The sequence below is a fragment of the Tigriopus californicus genome, chromosome 11 (genome assembly GCF_007210705.1).
Source record: "Tigriopus californicus strain San Diego chromosome 11, Tcal_SD_v2.1, whole genome shotgun sequence".
Classification (NCBI taxonomy): Eukaryota; Metazoa; Arthropoda; class Copepoda; order Harpacticoida; family Harpacticidae; genus Tigriopus; species Tigriopus californicus.
In genome coordinates, this window is record NC_081450.1 from 9,712,738 (window position 1) to 9,728,686 (window position 15,949).

The 15,949-nt window shown below is 42.8% G+C and overlaps 1 protein-coding gene across 5 annotated transcripts; it reads right to left on the reverse strand.

Annotated features, from left to right (window-relative positions):
• Positions 1-249: 249 nt before the first annotated feature.
• LOC131889798 (homeobox protein Meis1-like) lies at positions 250-15,881 on the reverse strand. Of its 5 annotated transcripts, none has more exons than XM_059238990.1 (6): positions 14,244-15,880; positions 4,965-5,546; positions 3,691-3,862; positions 3,259-3,558; positions 2,896-3,178; positions 250-1,407 (listed from the first exon to the last, which is right to left on the reverse strand). In XM_059238990.1, the coding sequence occupies exons 2-5, from the start codon at positions 5,501-5,503 to the stop codon at positions 3,152-3,154; spliced, it is 1,038 nt and encodes a 345-aa protein (XP_059094973.1). In that variant the 5' UTR covers positions 5,504-5,546; positions 14,244-15,880; the 3' UTR covers positions 250-1,407; positions 2,896-3,151. The 5 variants fall into 5 exon arrangements, with proteins under 5 accessions (XP_059094973.1, XP_059094975.1, XP_059094970.1 ...); XM_059238992.1 differs by having other exon boundaries at positions 2,896-3,163; positions 14,244-15,877; XM_059238987.1 differs by having other exon boundaries at positions 2,896-3,558; positions 14,244-15,881.
• Between the last annotated feature and the right edge of the window lie 68 nt (positions 15,882-15,949).

The window sequence follows — 15,949 nt, forward strand, 5'->3', positions numbered from 1 at the left end:
TTCCTTTTCATGTTCTTTTGCTTTTTCGTACGAATGTTCAGACATGAGGCGCATGATACTCGATGACTATAACTCAAGTGCATTGGAGCCTCAATAGCTTATGAATGCTTTAAAAAGCTAAAATCGAAATGCACCGCTAAATCATGTTGAAGCGTCAACTTTAACCTTTGGATTGCTTTTTTACGCTAAAAAAATGCCCTTGTCAGTAATTTGTAAAATAAAAGTTTTTAAAAGACACAGATGACTATGTTTGCTTGGAAGAGTTCTGCTTGTATTTCGGGCAGGCTCTCCTTCTTTTATTTAGACAACAATCAACTCTATAATCCTTGGGTATTTGTAATATTAAACAATTAGCTCGCATTTCGTATTCATGTCTCTAAGTATGTGTGTGGGTGGGTGTGGGTGTTTGTAGGTGTGTCGTTGCACTGGAGTTTCTTAATCTCACATGGGTGTACACACGTATTCGCTTCTGTTTCTGGGTAAAGGTAAAAGAGAGATGTCATGTGTAACGGTTGAAAGGGTTGAAGGATTTCAATTTTCCATCAGAAGAGCGCCTCGAGTTTCACTCAGATGCACTCTCATGTTTGCATAAGTGTTTTTTCAAGATGTACTTGGAAGCAGTTACAATTGTAATAAGACTTGTAATATGACCGTTAATCGCGAGAAGTGCAAAATGAAAAGTGCTTGGAAAACGGGGCGGAGCGGGAAAATACAGTGATAAGTAGCATTGTTAGAATCATTGCTTCTTTGGCAAACATTGGGGAGGTTGTTTTGATCCTTTACAAGGAGATAAGCAGCTATAATAGTATTAATGATAGTAATTGAAGTAATAATAGAAGCAGTAGCAGCAGTAGTAGTAGTAGTAATAGTAGTAGTAGTAGTAGTTGCAGTAGTGATAGTGGTGATAATCAAGAGAGTTGGAGAAGGAGCAACCGCATCAACAATAATCCAGATATTGTTGATGATAGTATTAGTAAGCAAAAAACTTGATGAGGAATATCCTGCTCAAGTTTGAAAACCAACGTGTTCGCTCTCTCTCTTCTTTCTAGGGCAGATTGAACCCGACAAATACCTCGATACTTTCGATTTAGACAGAAAATTGCGGCGTATCTAGCATGTTCTTCTGACACACTAATTCGACCCACGGAAAACAAGTTGGTGGGTCATCGAAATCGCACAATTTTTCCCAAACTTGAGATCGGAGTCAAAGCAAAAGGATCCAGAGGCAGGTTCAAATCCCAAGACTCGATGGAGATGACTTGAAAATCGGTGACATCAACGGGTATCGCGACTTGAGGGCTGGTGAGCTTGATTCGTCAATCATAATCAATGAATTGTCCCACTCGGAGAGCAATCTTGGTTCTCTTCAGTTAGATGAAGTATTTCCTCGTCCCTGCCCAGTGGAATCTGTAAACAAATCATTTACGACGAGTCAGTTAGATGAAGTGTGCCACTTTGATACGGTCGCAAAATAATAATAACAACTTAAAGATGTCGCATTAATGCCTTGCTACATCGACTCTCTTCCGGTCATAAATTGCCGGAGAGGAGAACAGCTTTTTCATAAGTGGCAAAATTTTGGCAGACACATCAAAAAAGATCAATTCCTGTAGTGGCTTAAACAAACTCTTGCGACGGGTATAAAAGTGTGGGGTTCGTTGCTTTGGCTGTTCAGTACGTGCCATAAAACTTGGATGAGAGTCCCAATCTTCAAAGGTGCAAACTGTACCATAAAAAATGTAGGGTCTGGTTTCCTGCTCCAATGAAATGAAAGCACCCTTAAACAACGATCGAGATGGCTTTGGCATTTGTTCTCGGACCATCCTCATTTGCCTAACCTGTAGCAATTATTTCGACTCTCGTAATCCCAACTTTAAAATGGGTTCCCAGAGCCCAGAACCCTATTTTAATTGCATCTGGATGGAGCAGTCAAACTAAAGTATTCCTCCTGTCCCTCTCATTCGGGTTGCAAGTACAATGAAGGTTTAGCGAGTGGTGCGGGAGACTTGCACGTTGTTCACCCAAAAAACTAAATGTGTACATAGATGATCCTCTTGTCTGAAATGGCGAAGCCTGACTTAAATTTGGCGATGTAAAACAATCGACCATCTCTTTCCTTGTCTCATTGCCCTCCCTCTTCGAATACACGGTAATTGCTTGAAATTCATTTAAACACTGAGCACTATTATGCATGCTAAACAATTATCATCCTTAATGACCGTATTAATGGCGAGATAATTTCCACTTTTTGCCGAAATGGCCTCATTAAAAAAGGGGGAACAGGAGCAGTTTCAAGCCGTAGGAACCACGGCCAGAATAAATCGCAGCATTATTACTTTGATCGCCGTAAAAGGTATAAACGATTCAGAACTTGACAAGGGCTCTGCCAAAGATTCGAGGTCCTTGGCACCTCTGACTGTACATTTTCTTTTGGTAAATCGGACACACCTCTAAGTACAAGGTATTTCACATGGTCTCTCTCGTAATGCGATTTACGTGTTAGTAAGGATTTTTTTCCTCCAAAAAGTAATAATATCCCTGTCATTTTAAGCTATTTCATGCTATTACTGCCTTATAAGTGGAATGAAAATAAAGAAACTAACGCACCTTTTTTAGTGTTTTTCTTAGCTGTCTGACTGGGGAAATAAGACTTATTTTTAACAAAAGCTGGTTTTCCCAAAATATTTTTTTGCATGAAATGACTTAGTTGAATCGATTTTTGTTGAGTACTGTCTGGGGTAGCTAGAGCCATTGTAAATCCTTCCTTCACTAAATAGAACGAGAAATAAGTTTGAATTGGACAAAAAACTCAGTAAGCCGATAACCAAAGGGTACTTAGTTTGAAACATGTTCAATAAGTATTTTGCTCATGAGTCATCATGAGTCATAACTTACCTTCCAATCTGACAAAATGTGTTTCTCCAGTTTAGCTTCAAGTACATGGAAAAATGTATTGGATTTTTTTTCGAAGAAGATAAAATTGGATCATCAGGATTGACGAGGTGGTTTAAAGTCCTCCTCTAGGCGGACGTTTGTTTCGGAACAATGGATCAACTTTGGAAATGCACTTTTGAAGTTGGCTTCACCGTCAGAAATTGGGTCCAAATCACATGTGATGGTTGGTGTTGGTAGTGGGGGCGGCAATGCTTTGCTAATACAGTCCCTGGAACATGGTCAACTTCATTTATACCATCGCCATGAACGGACTTGGTGACAATGGACCGTTCCATGAGCTTGGGTCTTTCTCTTAGTACTTACATTGTGATGCATTGCAGGGTGGTGGTAGTAGGGACCACTGGCCGAGGGAGCGGGTCCCAGAAGAGCTGGATGGTGGTGCATCATCCCAGGAGGAGGATGAATGGGCAGGGCACCAGTGGAAGCACGCCCACTCCCGCTATCATCACTATCGTAGCCACCGTAGTCACTTCTGAGCAAGTTTTCACTTTGCATCTTGCCTTTGAGGCACGTGATGTAGCGATTACAAAAGTCTTTGCACAATTCTTGAACTTTTTCTAATTCTAGGAGGTGTATTCGGAGGACCTGTATTGACTTGACCATCTGAAAAGGGAAGCAAAACCCGCGACAAATTAGCTCCCGATTCAATCTGAACACGCGTTCTTTTGTTTCAGATGGTTCTTCCATCTTGATCCGTGGTTGGATCCGACGCGTCTCTTTTAGGGTAACACGTACCAGATCGTTAACTTCGTGATTGTCTGTGAAACAGGGCTTCCCTTCCCTGTCTTGGTGCTGAACGAAAGCCTGGATGTCTAGGTTGAAACTCTCTGTGGATGGACATTCCGAAGATTGGGTGGCAAGTTCACACTTCTCAAATAAGAGAGCCAGCAACGGGAATAGAGGGTGTCTGAAGTGGGAAAGAGAGGTCGTTAGAGTCAGTCGCGAGTAACCACCATAGAACTGCAACCATAGAACCTCAAGCTTGAGGTCAAAAGCTTCCCCATCATGGTGATGATGATCATGATCATCCTCATCATCACCATAATCAAACATGATCGCGCTCACTCACTCACTCAACGAAACATCCTCCTCCTCTGCCACCCTCACTGACCGCAAAAGAGACATATTGTTGGAAGGTGAAGGGGAGAGGGAAAGAAACGGAGAAAAAATGAGAGAAAGAATGAGAAAGACCGGGTGAGCTCAGATATCCGACCTGTCTATTACGGCAGATTGCAGACAATGCAATTGAGTGGTTGGTTCGCTGAAATGGTCGTGGGATTTGCTTCAAGGGTGCCAGCAGAACCGACGACACCAATGGTGATGATGAAAATATGACAGCCACCACTCAAACCCATCGCCATCGTTTCAGTTGGGAAAAATGTGCCGATTCAATGGGCAAGGGCATGCACGTTGAACAATGCCAAACAGGGTGGTTTGCGGGACTATTCTAGAATTCATTAAATTCCAATTGATTTCAAAATGAGATTGGCGGTGAGCGAGTTTTTGACGCACACTCACGCACGTACACACCTTAGTTTATCATTGTCAGGCACGCATTCCGGCTCTACGTCAATAGTTATCACAGATTAACATCTTAATTGCTATTTAAGAGATACGAATCGGAATTGTAGCGGCTAGAACATGGGGATGAAGTATTTTCTTGAGCGGCTTTTGGTTCAAAATTCTAAAACGTTTCGAAACTGAAAAAACATCCAGGTTAATTATCCGAGAGAAACGCCATTACTACGTACATAGTGGAAGAATTCTGTTCATTTCAAGAGAAATAATGATGAATGTGTGTTCATCTACGGTATGAACTCAAGTGGCCAGTGTGTGAAAAGGATGAGGGTTTGCTGGTTTATTAATGAAAATTGCTGGCTATACCTTGCAAATGGCCTTGAAAAGATTGGCAATCTGCAAATAAAGCAGGAAGAACCCCCAATATTGCTTCCGATAACTACCTCTCATTCTTCCTACTCTTCGTAAGAATGTCTCGCAGTGCAACTCACTTGTAAATAAGTCTTTTGTCCGCCTCGTATTGGGCAGTTTCATCTGAATGTAGGAACGAGGAACTAGCATCACCCCCGTCGGGGTTAGGAGAGACTAAAGCGGAATCAGGGTTGACTCCACTCCCTAAACTACTCGAGCCGGCGCCCGATCCACTTCGAGGTCCAACCCCTCGGCCTCCACCGCTTCGAGGCCCACTTCGAACACTTGGACCCGCAATAGGCGAAGGACTGTCACTCCCCGAATCGTCGAGATCCGGCGGCTGTTGCTTAATGAGGGTTCCACCCACGTACTGAGGATTGGGCGGTCCAGGGTCGGCTCCATTGGAAGAGCCGGACTTGGAGGAGGTGGATGAGGACGAATGGTTATTGAGTAGGGTGGCCATGGCCGCTTTAGACCCTGAGGAACTACCGCTTCTTGAGGCGATCGAATTCAACTTGAGGTGATGCTTGCTGTCTTCGATGTTGTTATTATTATTGTTATTGTTGGGGTTGTGATGCAACGAGTTGAGTGCGGCAATGGAGTTGTGAATGTGGTACATGGCCTCAGACGACGGCAACAACGATGACGAACCACGAGGAGACCTGGAAAAAAGTGAGGACAAATTTCTTGAGGCTGAGGACGATAAAAAATGCACACACACCATATCTAGACAAAGCAACAACAACAGCAACAACAACGGTACAACGTCCACAACGGCAACAAAGGGAAGCGGTAGCGTTATGATTGACTGTCATGGAGGGGAGAGAGACTTTGACTTTGACTTTGACGACATGCAAGTGCTTGGTTTTTATTTCTGGCAAAATGCGACGACGACAAACTCTTTTTCTTCGCGACAAGGCATGGATTGACTCTTTTTGTGTGTACTGACGTGCTCCAGTTTAGGTGCGTAGCTCAAGCTCTGGTAGGGTACACTGTGCAGTCTTTGTAAAGCTTGAGCTTGTTCCTGCACTTTCTTCAAGTTTTTTGCTCGTTCCTTATTGATTTCTCATTATTGTGGTTGAATCTAGGTCTCAAATCACGGTTCCTTTGCTAAGGCTAAAGAACTGTTACAAAAAATAATGACTCGTTCCAATGTTAGTCCTCCAATAGGAGTCTTTGTCGTTAGAATCAAATTTCAGTATCCCAATTCCTAATCGTTTTCTCAGAAGAATTATGGACGAATTTTGAATCGAACGACGGCTACTAGAATAGGAAAACGAAAATCCAATTCAATTGGCTGGCCACACAATCAATGAGATGAACCAATTTTCCGTCCAATCATTTAACTTGGTGTCAATGAAAAAGACTTGTCCAGACATTCAGACGTCTCGAAGCCAAGTCACCATGGTGTACCGAATACATAATGTGCGAAAGTGTTCGTAATGTGTGTCGAATGAGCGAAGATTTGTTTTCATTTTGTGGGAAATAGCTCTCGATCGTGTGCTCAAACACGCCATCCGTAGCCTCTGTGATGATTTGAACAGGTCGAGATGAGTAGGCAGCATTGGAAAAATTGTAGAGGATTTTTTCGCCCCACCACCAAATTTGAAGAGGCCGGCAATATTGGAGGGTAGAAGAAACATCCACACATACATACATCTCCAATGAAAATATGAGCTCGATATGAAAACTCATTATCGTGTTTCTGTTTCGTCTCAAATTTTCAGGCTCTCGTTGGCTTTGTGTGGTGTGTCTGAGCGAGAGTGCTTAACACACACACCAAAAAAACTTGCCAGAGACTGCTGCGCCCAAAATCATAATATTTATGTAGAGATTTGGCCCTGCTCAGCTGGGAAGCACCGTGCCACTGTCAGTAGAGCCGCCACCTCCTCGTCAAACCCAAGGAGGAGAACCCCCATGCACGCCATATCAATCCCGATGAAGAATCATCGATCCTTCGGTCTCGTTGTCGGGCCGTCCCTCGTGTGGAAAATGGAGCTCTAATTTCAAGCTTATGGCTAATAAGGGATAACACTCGTCTCTCTGTCTCCACTCTCTCTGCGTATGCACTCCTAAGTACATACAAAGCGTATTATGCATATAGTGTAGGTGATCCTCAAGGGTCGAGACTCGGATGTAGCCCGTGGTGCCAATCGAGTGCTCTGGGAAGCTTCTCAATCTTCCCCCACCACCACTCACTGTCACACAAAGATTCGTTCGATCCATGGCGTCGATCTTCACTGATTTTCCTAATCAACCATGAAACCAATGGTGGCGTTGGCTTGGCCGCCCAGAAGCCGCTCGGCTCCGTCTACTCTGCTCTGTTTAGTTGGGCTTGACTGCCGAATCATCGAACATGAGATGGATATGATAATGAATGGCTACGTTTTACCACGTCGAACGTCCAGTACATCCATCTAGTCGGTGATCAGAGTGGAACCTCGAACTTCCATCCGCGCACAACAAGGTGCGAGAATTACGTACTACGTACACCTCTCGAGGAACAGAACGTACAAAACAACCGACCAAACGAACCATCCGTGGTTTTTAGCATGCACCACCACCACCAACAACAACAACAGGAGTAACAGCGACAACAACAGTTGCACTGCATTTCTTCATAAACACTCAAGGAAAAAGTTAATCAACCGTGGAGTCCTCAATCCTCATCAGTTACACAATAACATCACAGACTGTTTGTCCTCTGATTCTCTTCGAAGTGCAAGTTCACTTTGAGGCCAAGAGGCTAAAGTCATTGACTCGAACCACCCAGATGAAAGTTGATCCACATTTTGCAGGTTGGGCTGCAATTGCATGGGGATTTCCAATGGAACTTTCGATTGAACCAGCCAACACTCAACGAAGCAGCCAGCCCCTCAAGCCATTGAACGAGTGTGCTGGTGTAGTACTGTACTGAAACATATTCACTTCAATCAAGTAATATCATGTTGTTCAGAGGGAAAAAATCCGCCCCTTCATTATTTTCCAATTTGCTATCGATTCTCTGCCACCGACAAGATCACTCATATCCAAGTGGTTTTCAAAAAGCAAAATCCTATTTAGGTGATTAATAATGAATTACCGCAGATAAATCATGTCCAATCCTTTCAATAAATAGATATTGGCAAATAGTTGTGGTCACCCTGGTTGTCTCTTTGAATTAACCGATTTTTCTTCCTATCCCCTTGCGAGTCCGGCGATTAAATTTGCCGAGTGCCCACAGAAAGTTCTAATTGATATGAATCATGTTGTGTCTAATCGTTTCACCCTGGCAATTCATGGCCATGAATTCAGAGACCTGAATATCTAGACTTGATTCTAACGGGAATATAGAACGAGTGACAAATTAGCTGTCCAATGAGTTTGCAATGTCATTTGAGTTGTTTACCTGGAGAATGTCATCGATTAGTTTTGCGCAAGATTGCAATTTCATCATGTATGTAACATGAAAGTAGTAGGGACGAACTGAAGAGCTAAAGGGGAGCAGAATTGTGCTGTGGGGCTTCCTACTTTTGGCTTTTTGGGCCTGGATTAGAAAACTTCGTGATTGAGAAGCGCTATTCAATTAAACAAATGGGAATCCTGAATGAATAGTGTGAATCAGATTGGCCATTTTAGAATTCATGCGGGCCCTTTATCTTGATCGGATTTGTACTTGGTTGCATTTTTAAACGGTGTAATAATTAGTTGGTAAATGCAATGACTCTTTTACTTTGAAAGAAGAACTGGTTTTCCTTTCAAACTTGCGTTATCACCATAAACATTCTGTAGTGATTAGGGTTTCAGAATTGGATTGAAAAATAAAATTGTTCCATTCTCTATGACAAATCATGATCACATGGGATGGATGAAATTTCAAGAAGTATTCTTCCATTAGAAAAGACGTAGCACATCGAAATTTTTCATTGCATAGTTATGTCCTCATATTTTCAAAAAACTAACCAGCTATAGAAATATTAGTTACTTTTGTTTGCTAATTATTTTGTGACATGTTTTTCAAAGATGGGCAAATTCATCTCAACAACTTGGGACGCTTCTTACAACCTCACAGGTTCCATATCTAAATCCAGCTTCTCTTCACCTGGCTTTCTATACTATTCCTGGGCCAAAGGACATGAAAAGGGTTGGGAAACCTGTTGGTGAGACGAAATTAATAGAGCCCCTTCACAAAACACGAACATTAATTAGTAAGAATTGCCGCCCAGAGATTAATTCGGGCGAGTGATAGTTGTTGCTAAATCGATGAATTTTTCATTGGATATGGGCATTTCGTACCCTTTAATTTACCTTAATGGAGTGACACAAGACTTGAAGCGTAGTTATTTATCGTTATAGCTATCAAAACAATGTTGCAATGTTCAAGCCTGACTGGCCAATGGTTTGAACACAGATCAGAGAGAGCCTTTCTGCTTTGGCCACAACAAAAAACAAATTTAGAGCCTTCAGTTTTAAAGGTGAACCAAAATCAAAATTGTTCGTGGAGATCCTCTGACTTCTCAATATGCAAAAAATCAATCGAGGGAGCCAAATATTGGTTTTGGCACATGTTTGATTGACAATTGACATTTGAATCCGTCAATTAGTGGTAGAACCTTTAGGTTCTACCATTTTTTCTGCACTCTTTGGCTCAATATTAAGATGATATCATGTTTGATTATAAATGTTGATGGCAAGAAGCTACGTGTATGACCTTCAAGCTATAAAATAGAATTTCACTCAATTATACAAATAAATCGAGTAGCTTGACGTACAAAATTAATTGATTGAATCACCCATACCTAGAAAGGTCATCCAAAAAACCTACAGAATGTCAACTTCAGGCTGTTGTTTTAGGATGGAAACCTACTTGCTATCGAAAGATAATTTTCTGTTCCAAATTAGTTCATGTTTTTGCTGAAAGCTAACTTTTTCTACTACTTAACAACAAGCTGAAACTGGCCAAAGAAACGCTAAAGCACGGCATATCAAATTAGACTCTAGTTTGCATAGAATATTACCCATTGACATTAGGATCGAATACTGATCCTTTACGGTAGTTCCCCTAAAGGTCAAAACTAACCTCCAATCACATGGTCTTGGCCGTTGTAAAGTTCTAAGACCCCATTTAACCAGTGATCCATGACACTGTGGCCTCAAGAGCCCAAGGGCGACGGGGACAGCCCGTTTTTTTGTATTACTTCAATCACCTTCTGCCACGAAATCCGTTTCATCCATTACCCCTGTCCTCTCTCTTTCTCTCTGTTCTTTCTCCTCCATCCATTTTGACGACGAGCAAAGCAATAGATGGTATTTTCGTAGATCCCGAGTTTAGCCGTGTCAGTCAGGGGTGATAAATCATTTCCCCCGAAAACGCGACTAGAAGAGGCGTAAAAGCAGCAAGCATGGCAGTCGACGACAAAAGTATATCTCGACATCTCCTAAAAAAGGTCTTTTCACATGAAGACGGCGGTGATCATAGTGGTGGTGGTGGTGATGATGATGAAGATGATGATGATGGTCCGAAGGAATTTGTGGCTTTCAATGCAAAATTTTGAGGAAGGCATACTATTCAAAGGCAAAGCTTACATTAACAGGAAAGAGGTGTCGGTTCTGACATAATATATGAGCTTGCCCGCACTTTCCCGATCACGGATCGGCTTACCTGCACAGACCGATCTAGCGTTAAGTTCCATGCATGCACAAATGGAATAGTATGGTGTGTACTGTATGTAGAGAGGGCTAAACGGTCCGTCGAGGTTAAGAAAAGGGGTTAAGATGTGCAAAACAAATAGGCGGGATTTTAACCTCCGACTTGAATCCGAGGTGAGCCCCGTTAGTTGGAAACGCATTGAAACCCGTTGAGTTAGGAGGAGCAGGGTAACAATTCATTTTGCATAATTCTTCCCGCCTCAAATTCTCCCCCTTCTTCTTGATTTAGGATTGGAATATCTATCTACGGACATGGTGCAAAGCAAGCCGGCGGTCCATCAGGTGCATGCATCACGCCATTATGAAAACCATGCGAATCTGGGCAAAATCTGGGCTCGTAAAGCTTGCCAATAATTGCAGCTAGTTGCCAATGGGCTGCTGGTAGAAGTCATCAAGAGTGAGGACAACAAAACAAGCATCATGCTAAACGGAATATGGACGCATTCCAAATTATTGTGGGCCCAACCAAGTCCACGTTTTGCTTAAATCTGCGTGCGATAAACGGATTAAAGACAACTTGGAACTCCAAGCTGAAGATGGCCTAGAGCTGGCTTTGAATCCTTATTTCATTGAAGCTTTTGAATTTTTGGCAACGGGACAATAATGCTTAATGAAAATGGAATGCATGCATAACGTACTCTGAACGATTCGTGCATGCTGATGAACACGAGCACCGCCCCGATTCACAAATCGCTCAGAAAGATGGACAAAGGCAGACGGACACCTGAGATTATAATGTCAAAATTGAAAATCAATGTCCTTGGATTATGATATTTAAGGAAAATGTGGTGCCCCAAATTGAAACCTCATCCATGACGGGGATTTCTTCACGAAGAAGCCCTATGTATAAGAAGGGTGAAGGCAGTTTGCAAAACTAACTAGTGTAATCTTGCAATCCCCACAGAGTCAAAGCAAAATAACATTAATGATGAAAAGTGGCAGGTTCGATCTCACGTCTTTGCAGAATATCAAAAATTGGCCATATATTGAATTGGCTATAATGAATTGGATAAAATTTCAATTTAAACCTCATACTCAATTTTGACAAGAACAAAGTTGACATGATTGATGCTAAGTGACCTGTTGCCCTTAATCGCTGTGCCTCATCGAAATGACAAACATATTTGATGAATGATGATTCACCAATATAGCCTGTATACTATTTTGTGTAAAAGAATTAGATTAGAGTTGACTGAGTAGGAAATAGGTGTATGATTTAGAAACAGACGTATTTTAAAGGGAAAGTTCGTTCAAAATAGATATACAAGCAGAATCAAAATCATGCTTAAAAGACTGATTCTCATATCGATTGTCCATTAAAATCTAATCCGAGAACAAATTTACGTTCTTGACCAACCGTCAATCTGTTCGTCTTGTTTGAGATTTGTCCAACAGTTTACTAATCTTCAATATCTCGAACAATCTCTATTGTTTTATTGTGGTGTAATGCGTGACCCCTTTTTAAGAACACGACTAGCATTGATACACGTACGAATATGATCGACATTCTTCAATCACTTTAGGGACTTGATTGATGTCACTCAACTCAAGGAATTGTTATTCTCTAACCCACATAACATTTTGCTCATGAGCATGTTAAATATTCTCTGGATGTAGCAAAGGGTTGTCAGGAGATGAAAAAGACCGTATAACTAATAATGATCAAGTAACCTTACCAAGCAAATGCTGTCTATATATGGAAGGATATTCAGTCGGCCGACGCTCTTTCAGGAAGGAACTTGAAAACTGATGTTATGGGATGTGTCTAAATACTACAAATTCAAGCCAGTTTCATACCAACATTCAAAGAGTCGATATCGAACAAGTGTGATGTTCTTTCTCGTTAAAGAGAGATCAAAATAGTGACTGTTCCCCCCGATTCTATATAAAATGGATAGCTTTCATTAATTGACTCTAAGTCAGTTTCATTATTTTTAAAGCGCTACCTTTTGCACGTGTGCGGCTTAACGAAACATTTTTCCACAGATTAAGTTTTGAATTTGAAAATAGTGAGTCGGATCCAAGATTACCCAGATTAAAAAGCAGTTAAATCAAGGGTTCCGTTAAACCTGACAAATCAAGATATCCCACCGCTCGCTTCTTTTATCCGATCAAAAGCAGTAATATCCCCTAGCCTTTGCCTTATAAACTTTCATCGAACCTCACAAGTGCCCATCTCCTATCGATTAAACTGGCTGACTTTCATATCAAAAGCACAATTCTGCCATTCCAGGGCTTAATCCAAAGCCAGTACTTGAACTCCCATTGTGGATCTGAGACCGAACGACAAGGGCAAGGCATGGATCAAGATCTTAAATGACGAGTGCTTTCACGAGGCATCCATTTCTTCCGGCGGCCAGATTTCATCAGCAACTTGACGTGTGGCAGATTTTTGCACCCAATTTAACTCCCATTCAAATGATCTCCCATTCATTACTCTTTCCCCTAGTCCCAAGGTGCTCTGCTACTGGCCTCTTTACACATGTGAGTGTGAGAATGGTCTTGTATGTAGTACTGAGAGTCTCGTGAGGAGTGGTGAAGTCAAGTTGTTCTCGCCGGAGCGACGGTGGAAACTGGGGCCAGAGTTTTACGTTCTTTTTATTGGCCGTAAACTGGGAAATGGCCATGGAGGAGCGGGCAGACGCCGGGAATGCCACTTACCACTACACCACGGAGATCATCACCAAGATCATTGAATAACTTTGTTTTCACATGCTCTGGGCACCACCATTCAATGGCGGCGGGTGAAGTGGCGTTTTGAAGAGGTACTTGAGATCTTCATTAACAGCATGTTAAACACGATCGTAAAGATGCGGTTTCCCTGGGCTAATAGAGTCATCTTTTTCCAGGAATGCTCTCCACACTTTTACACACAAACACACACACACACACGAGAGAGAGACCCGTTTGCACAAGATGCAAACAAGACCACGCAAACACATATGTATTCGTACAGTATTCACATATGGACCACACTGAGCGCGGTCGGTTCAAGGGGCAGGATGACGGAGTTAAATACGAGATTAATAAGGATTAGCAAGGTCCCAGGTGTCAATTAGGCTCCTCGAGCGAAAAAGCGAACAAAACACAACGGGCGGAGAATTGCATCCATCGACAAACACTTATACATATTGACATCATGTCAAACATATGGGACCGACGACAAAAAAAAACCACGGGATTTGTTTGTTTAATGCATTACATATGGAACAGCGTCGGAGAATGGTCCAAAAAATATTGTCAAGCCAAGGGACTAGCTCAAGAATTCAAATTCGGATTCCTTCTCGTATTCTTGGTCGGGGAATGATTTGCGCTCACTCGAATAATGTACACTGATAAACGATCTTTCCCAAATGGAATGACCATTCCGCGATCAAAGCAAATTGCATGAAGGAACAAAGGATGCGCGAATGGAACTTGCCTCCACCTTTCCCTTCAATAATTCTAAAATCCTATTTTTCTGGTCTAATCAATGAGTGCAATATGTAGGCTTCAAATCAAAGCCTTGAAGCTTACTTCTGTCCGTGGGCAAATTCCTTGATTTTTCTAATAACTCGCTTTCATTCTATCATGGCAACGAACTACGTACCGTACACTGAATAGACACTGATCTCGATGGTGAAATTGACACTTCACACTCGTCCATCTCAATTGAATTGTCTTGGTCTTACCTTAGTGTCTAGAATTGGTCATTTCCAGAGTGGATTTCTCACATGCAATCGTCTTTTGGCTCTTGGGGAAAACGGGTGAGTTTGCACTGGTTGGCCAAGAAAGGCTTGAGAAGTTTGAGATGGATTCCGTCAAATGACGGTGTGAGATTCGAGCGAATCGAGATCCCGTCTTAATTTGAAAATGATCGTGGACAATTCATCGCTTTCATGAACAGCTCTTCTCGTTTGAATAACGATGAGGGTACGCGCTGCTTGTGTTCGTATTAACCGCATGCTGTCGATTGTCACTCGATGATTTTGCCATTGATCACATCCTCAAAAGCCACAATCGGAATGTGTTGGAGCCCCTGGTTGTTGGCGTGATTATTATTGCTATTGTTGTTGCAGCGATGGTAGTGGCAGTGGCAGTGGCGTAGGCAGCGGCCGATGGGAGTCTCTCTTATCAAGTGTCAACCCCGGTCTAGGTGTTCACAATCGTTGGTGGAGGCCGGTGGTTGAAATCGATCGCTTTGACGCCTTTTGTCAAATTTGATCAATTCCTCTTGTGTTGTGGTTAACCAAACCACTTTTGTGAGTGCTTGCCCAGGTTGAACCGATTGAGAGTATGCCAAGATGATTGTTGAATGGATGCGTGGCTAATGTTGTATGAGAATGAACTTAGAACTAGAGGCAACAACAACTGCCCAGAAGAGTTGAAGACAAAACCTTCTTCACCTCCTTGTTCTTGTTGTGGAATTTGTCGGTGTTGTTGTCGGACGAGGATGGAGATGATGCCATTTGGCCCGATATCTCTTGATGACTGACTAATCCTACCGTCGAGGAGCCGCGCTTGCCTCCCTACTCGGAATGGAATGGATGGATGGATGGAAGGATGGAAGGATGGATGGATGGGTGATGGGTGCTAGTGGTGGTGCCTGTATTAGTGGTGCTGCTTGTGCTCGTGTTGGTTATGGTGGTGTTGTTGCTTGGATGAGGAGTCGTCCTCGTCCTGGTCGGAGTACTGGACCTTGTGATGGTTCAAATGGTTGTGATGGGTCGAAGCCGGTTGTGTCTGTGGCGGTCGTAGTAGTATTCCAAGTCGTATAGTAGCGTGCGGTGGGTGTACTCGTTCCAACACAACAACAACAAATGAGTGACGGAGGAGGCCGGTTCTACGATGAATGATCTCCTGCCATCAAGCTCATTTAGACGAGCAACCAGAGATAGACGAGACTGGCACACTCACTCACTGAGTCAGCCAGTCAGTCAGTCAGTCAGTCCGTGAGTCGGTCGGAGACGCACCCACACGCACCACTCACTCACCCACTTACACTCCCTCACTCACCCCTTCAGTCACCCACACAGACTTTAGACCCGGAGAAGAGGTCCTCTTCGTGTTCCCGAAGTCAGATCACCCAGTTGAAAAAAGAAGAAGATCGGCAAAAATATTTGACGTCACCGCCGGCGTTGCGCTCTTTTAACCGGCAAATTGGCGCGTGGGGAGCCCAGCAACACTTCCAAGTGCAACTCCGATACAAACATCCCGAGAGAGAACGAGAGAGAGAATGAGAGAGAGACTCACTCGCACACACGGACGTAAGCACCTCCGTACGTACGTACAATCGAAGAGAGACAAAGCGAGAGCGGGGGACTTCTTAACGTCGCAAACCCCCCGACCAGATGATGATGAAGAAGACGAAGACGAAGAAGACTCTTTGGGCCTGGTC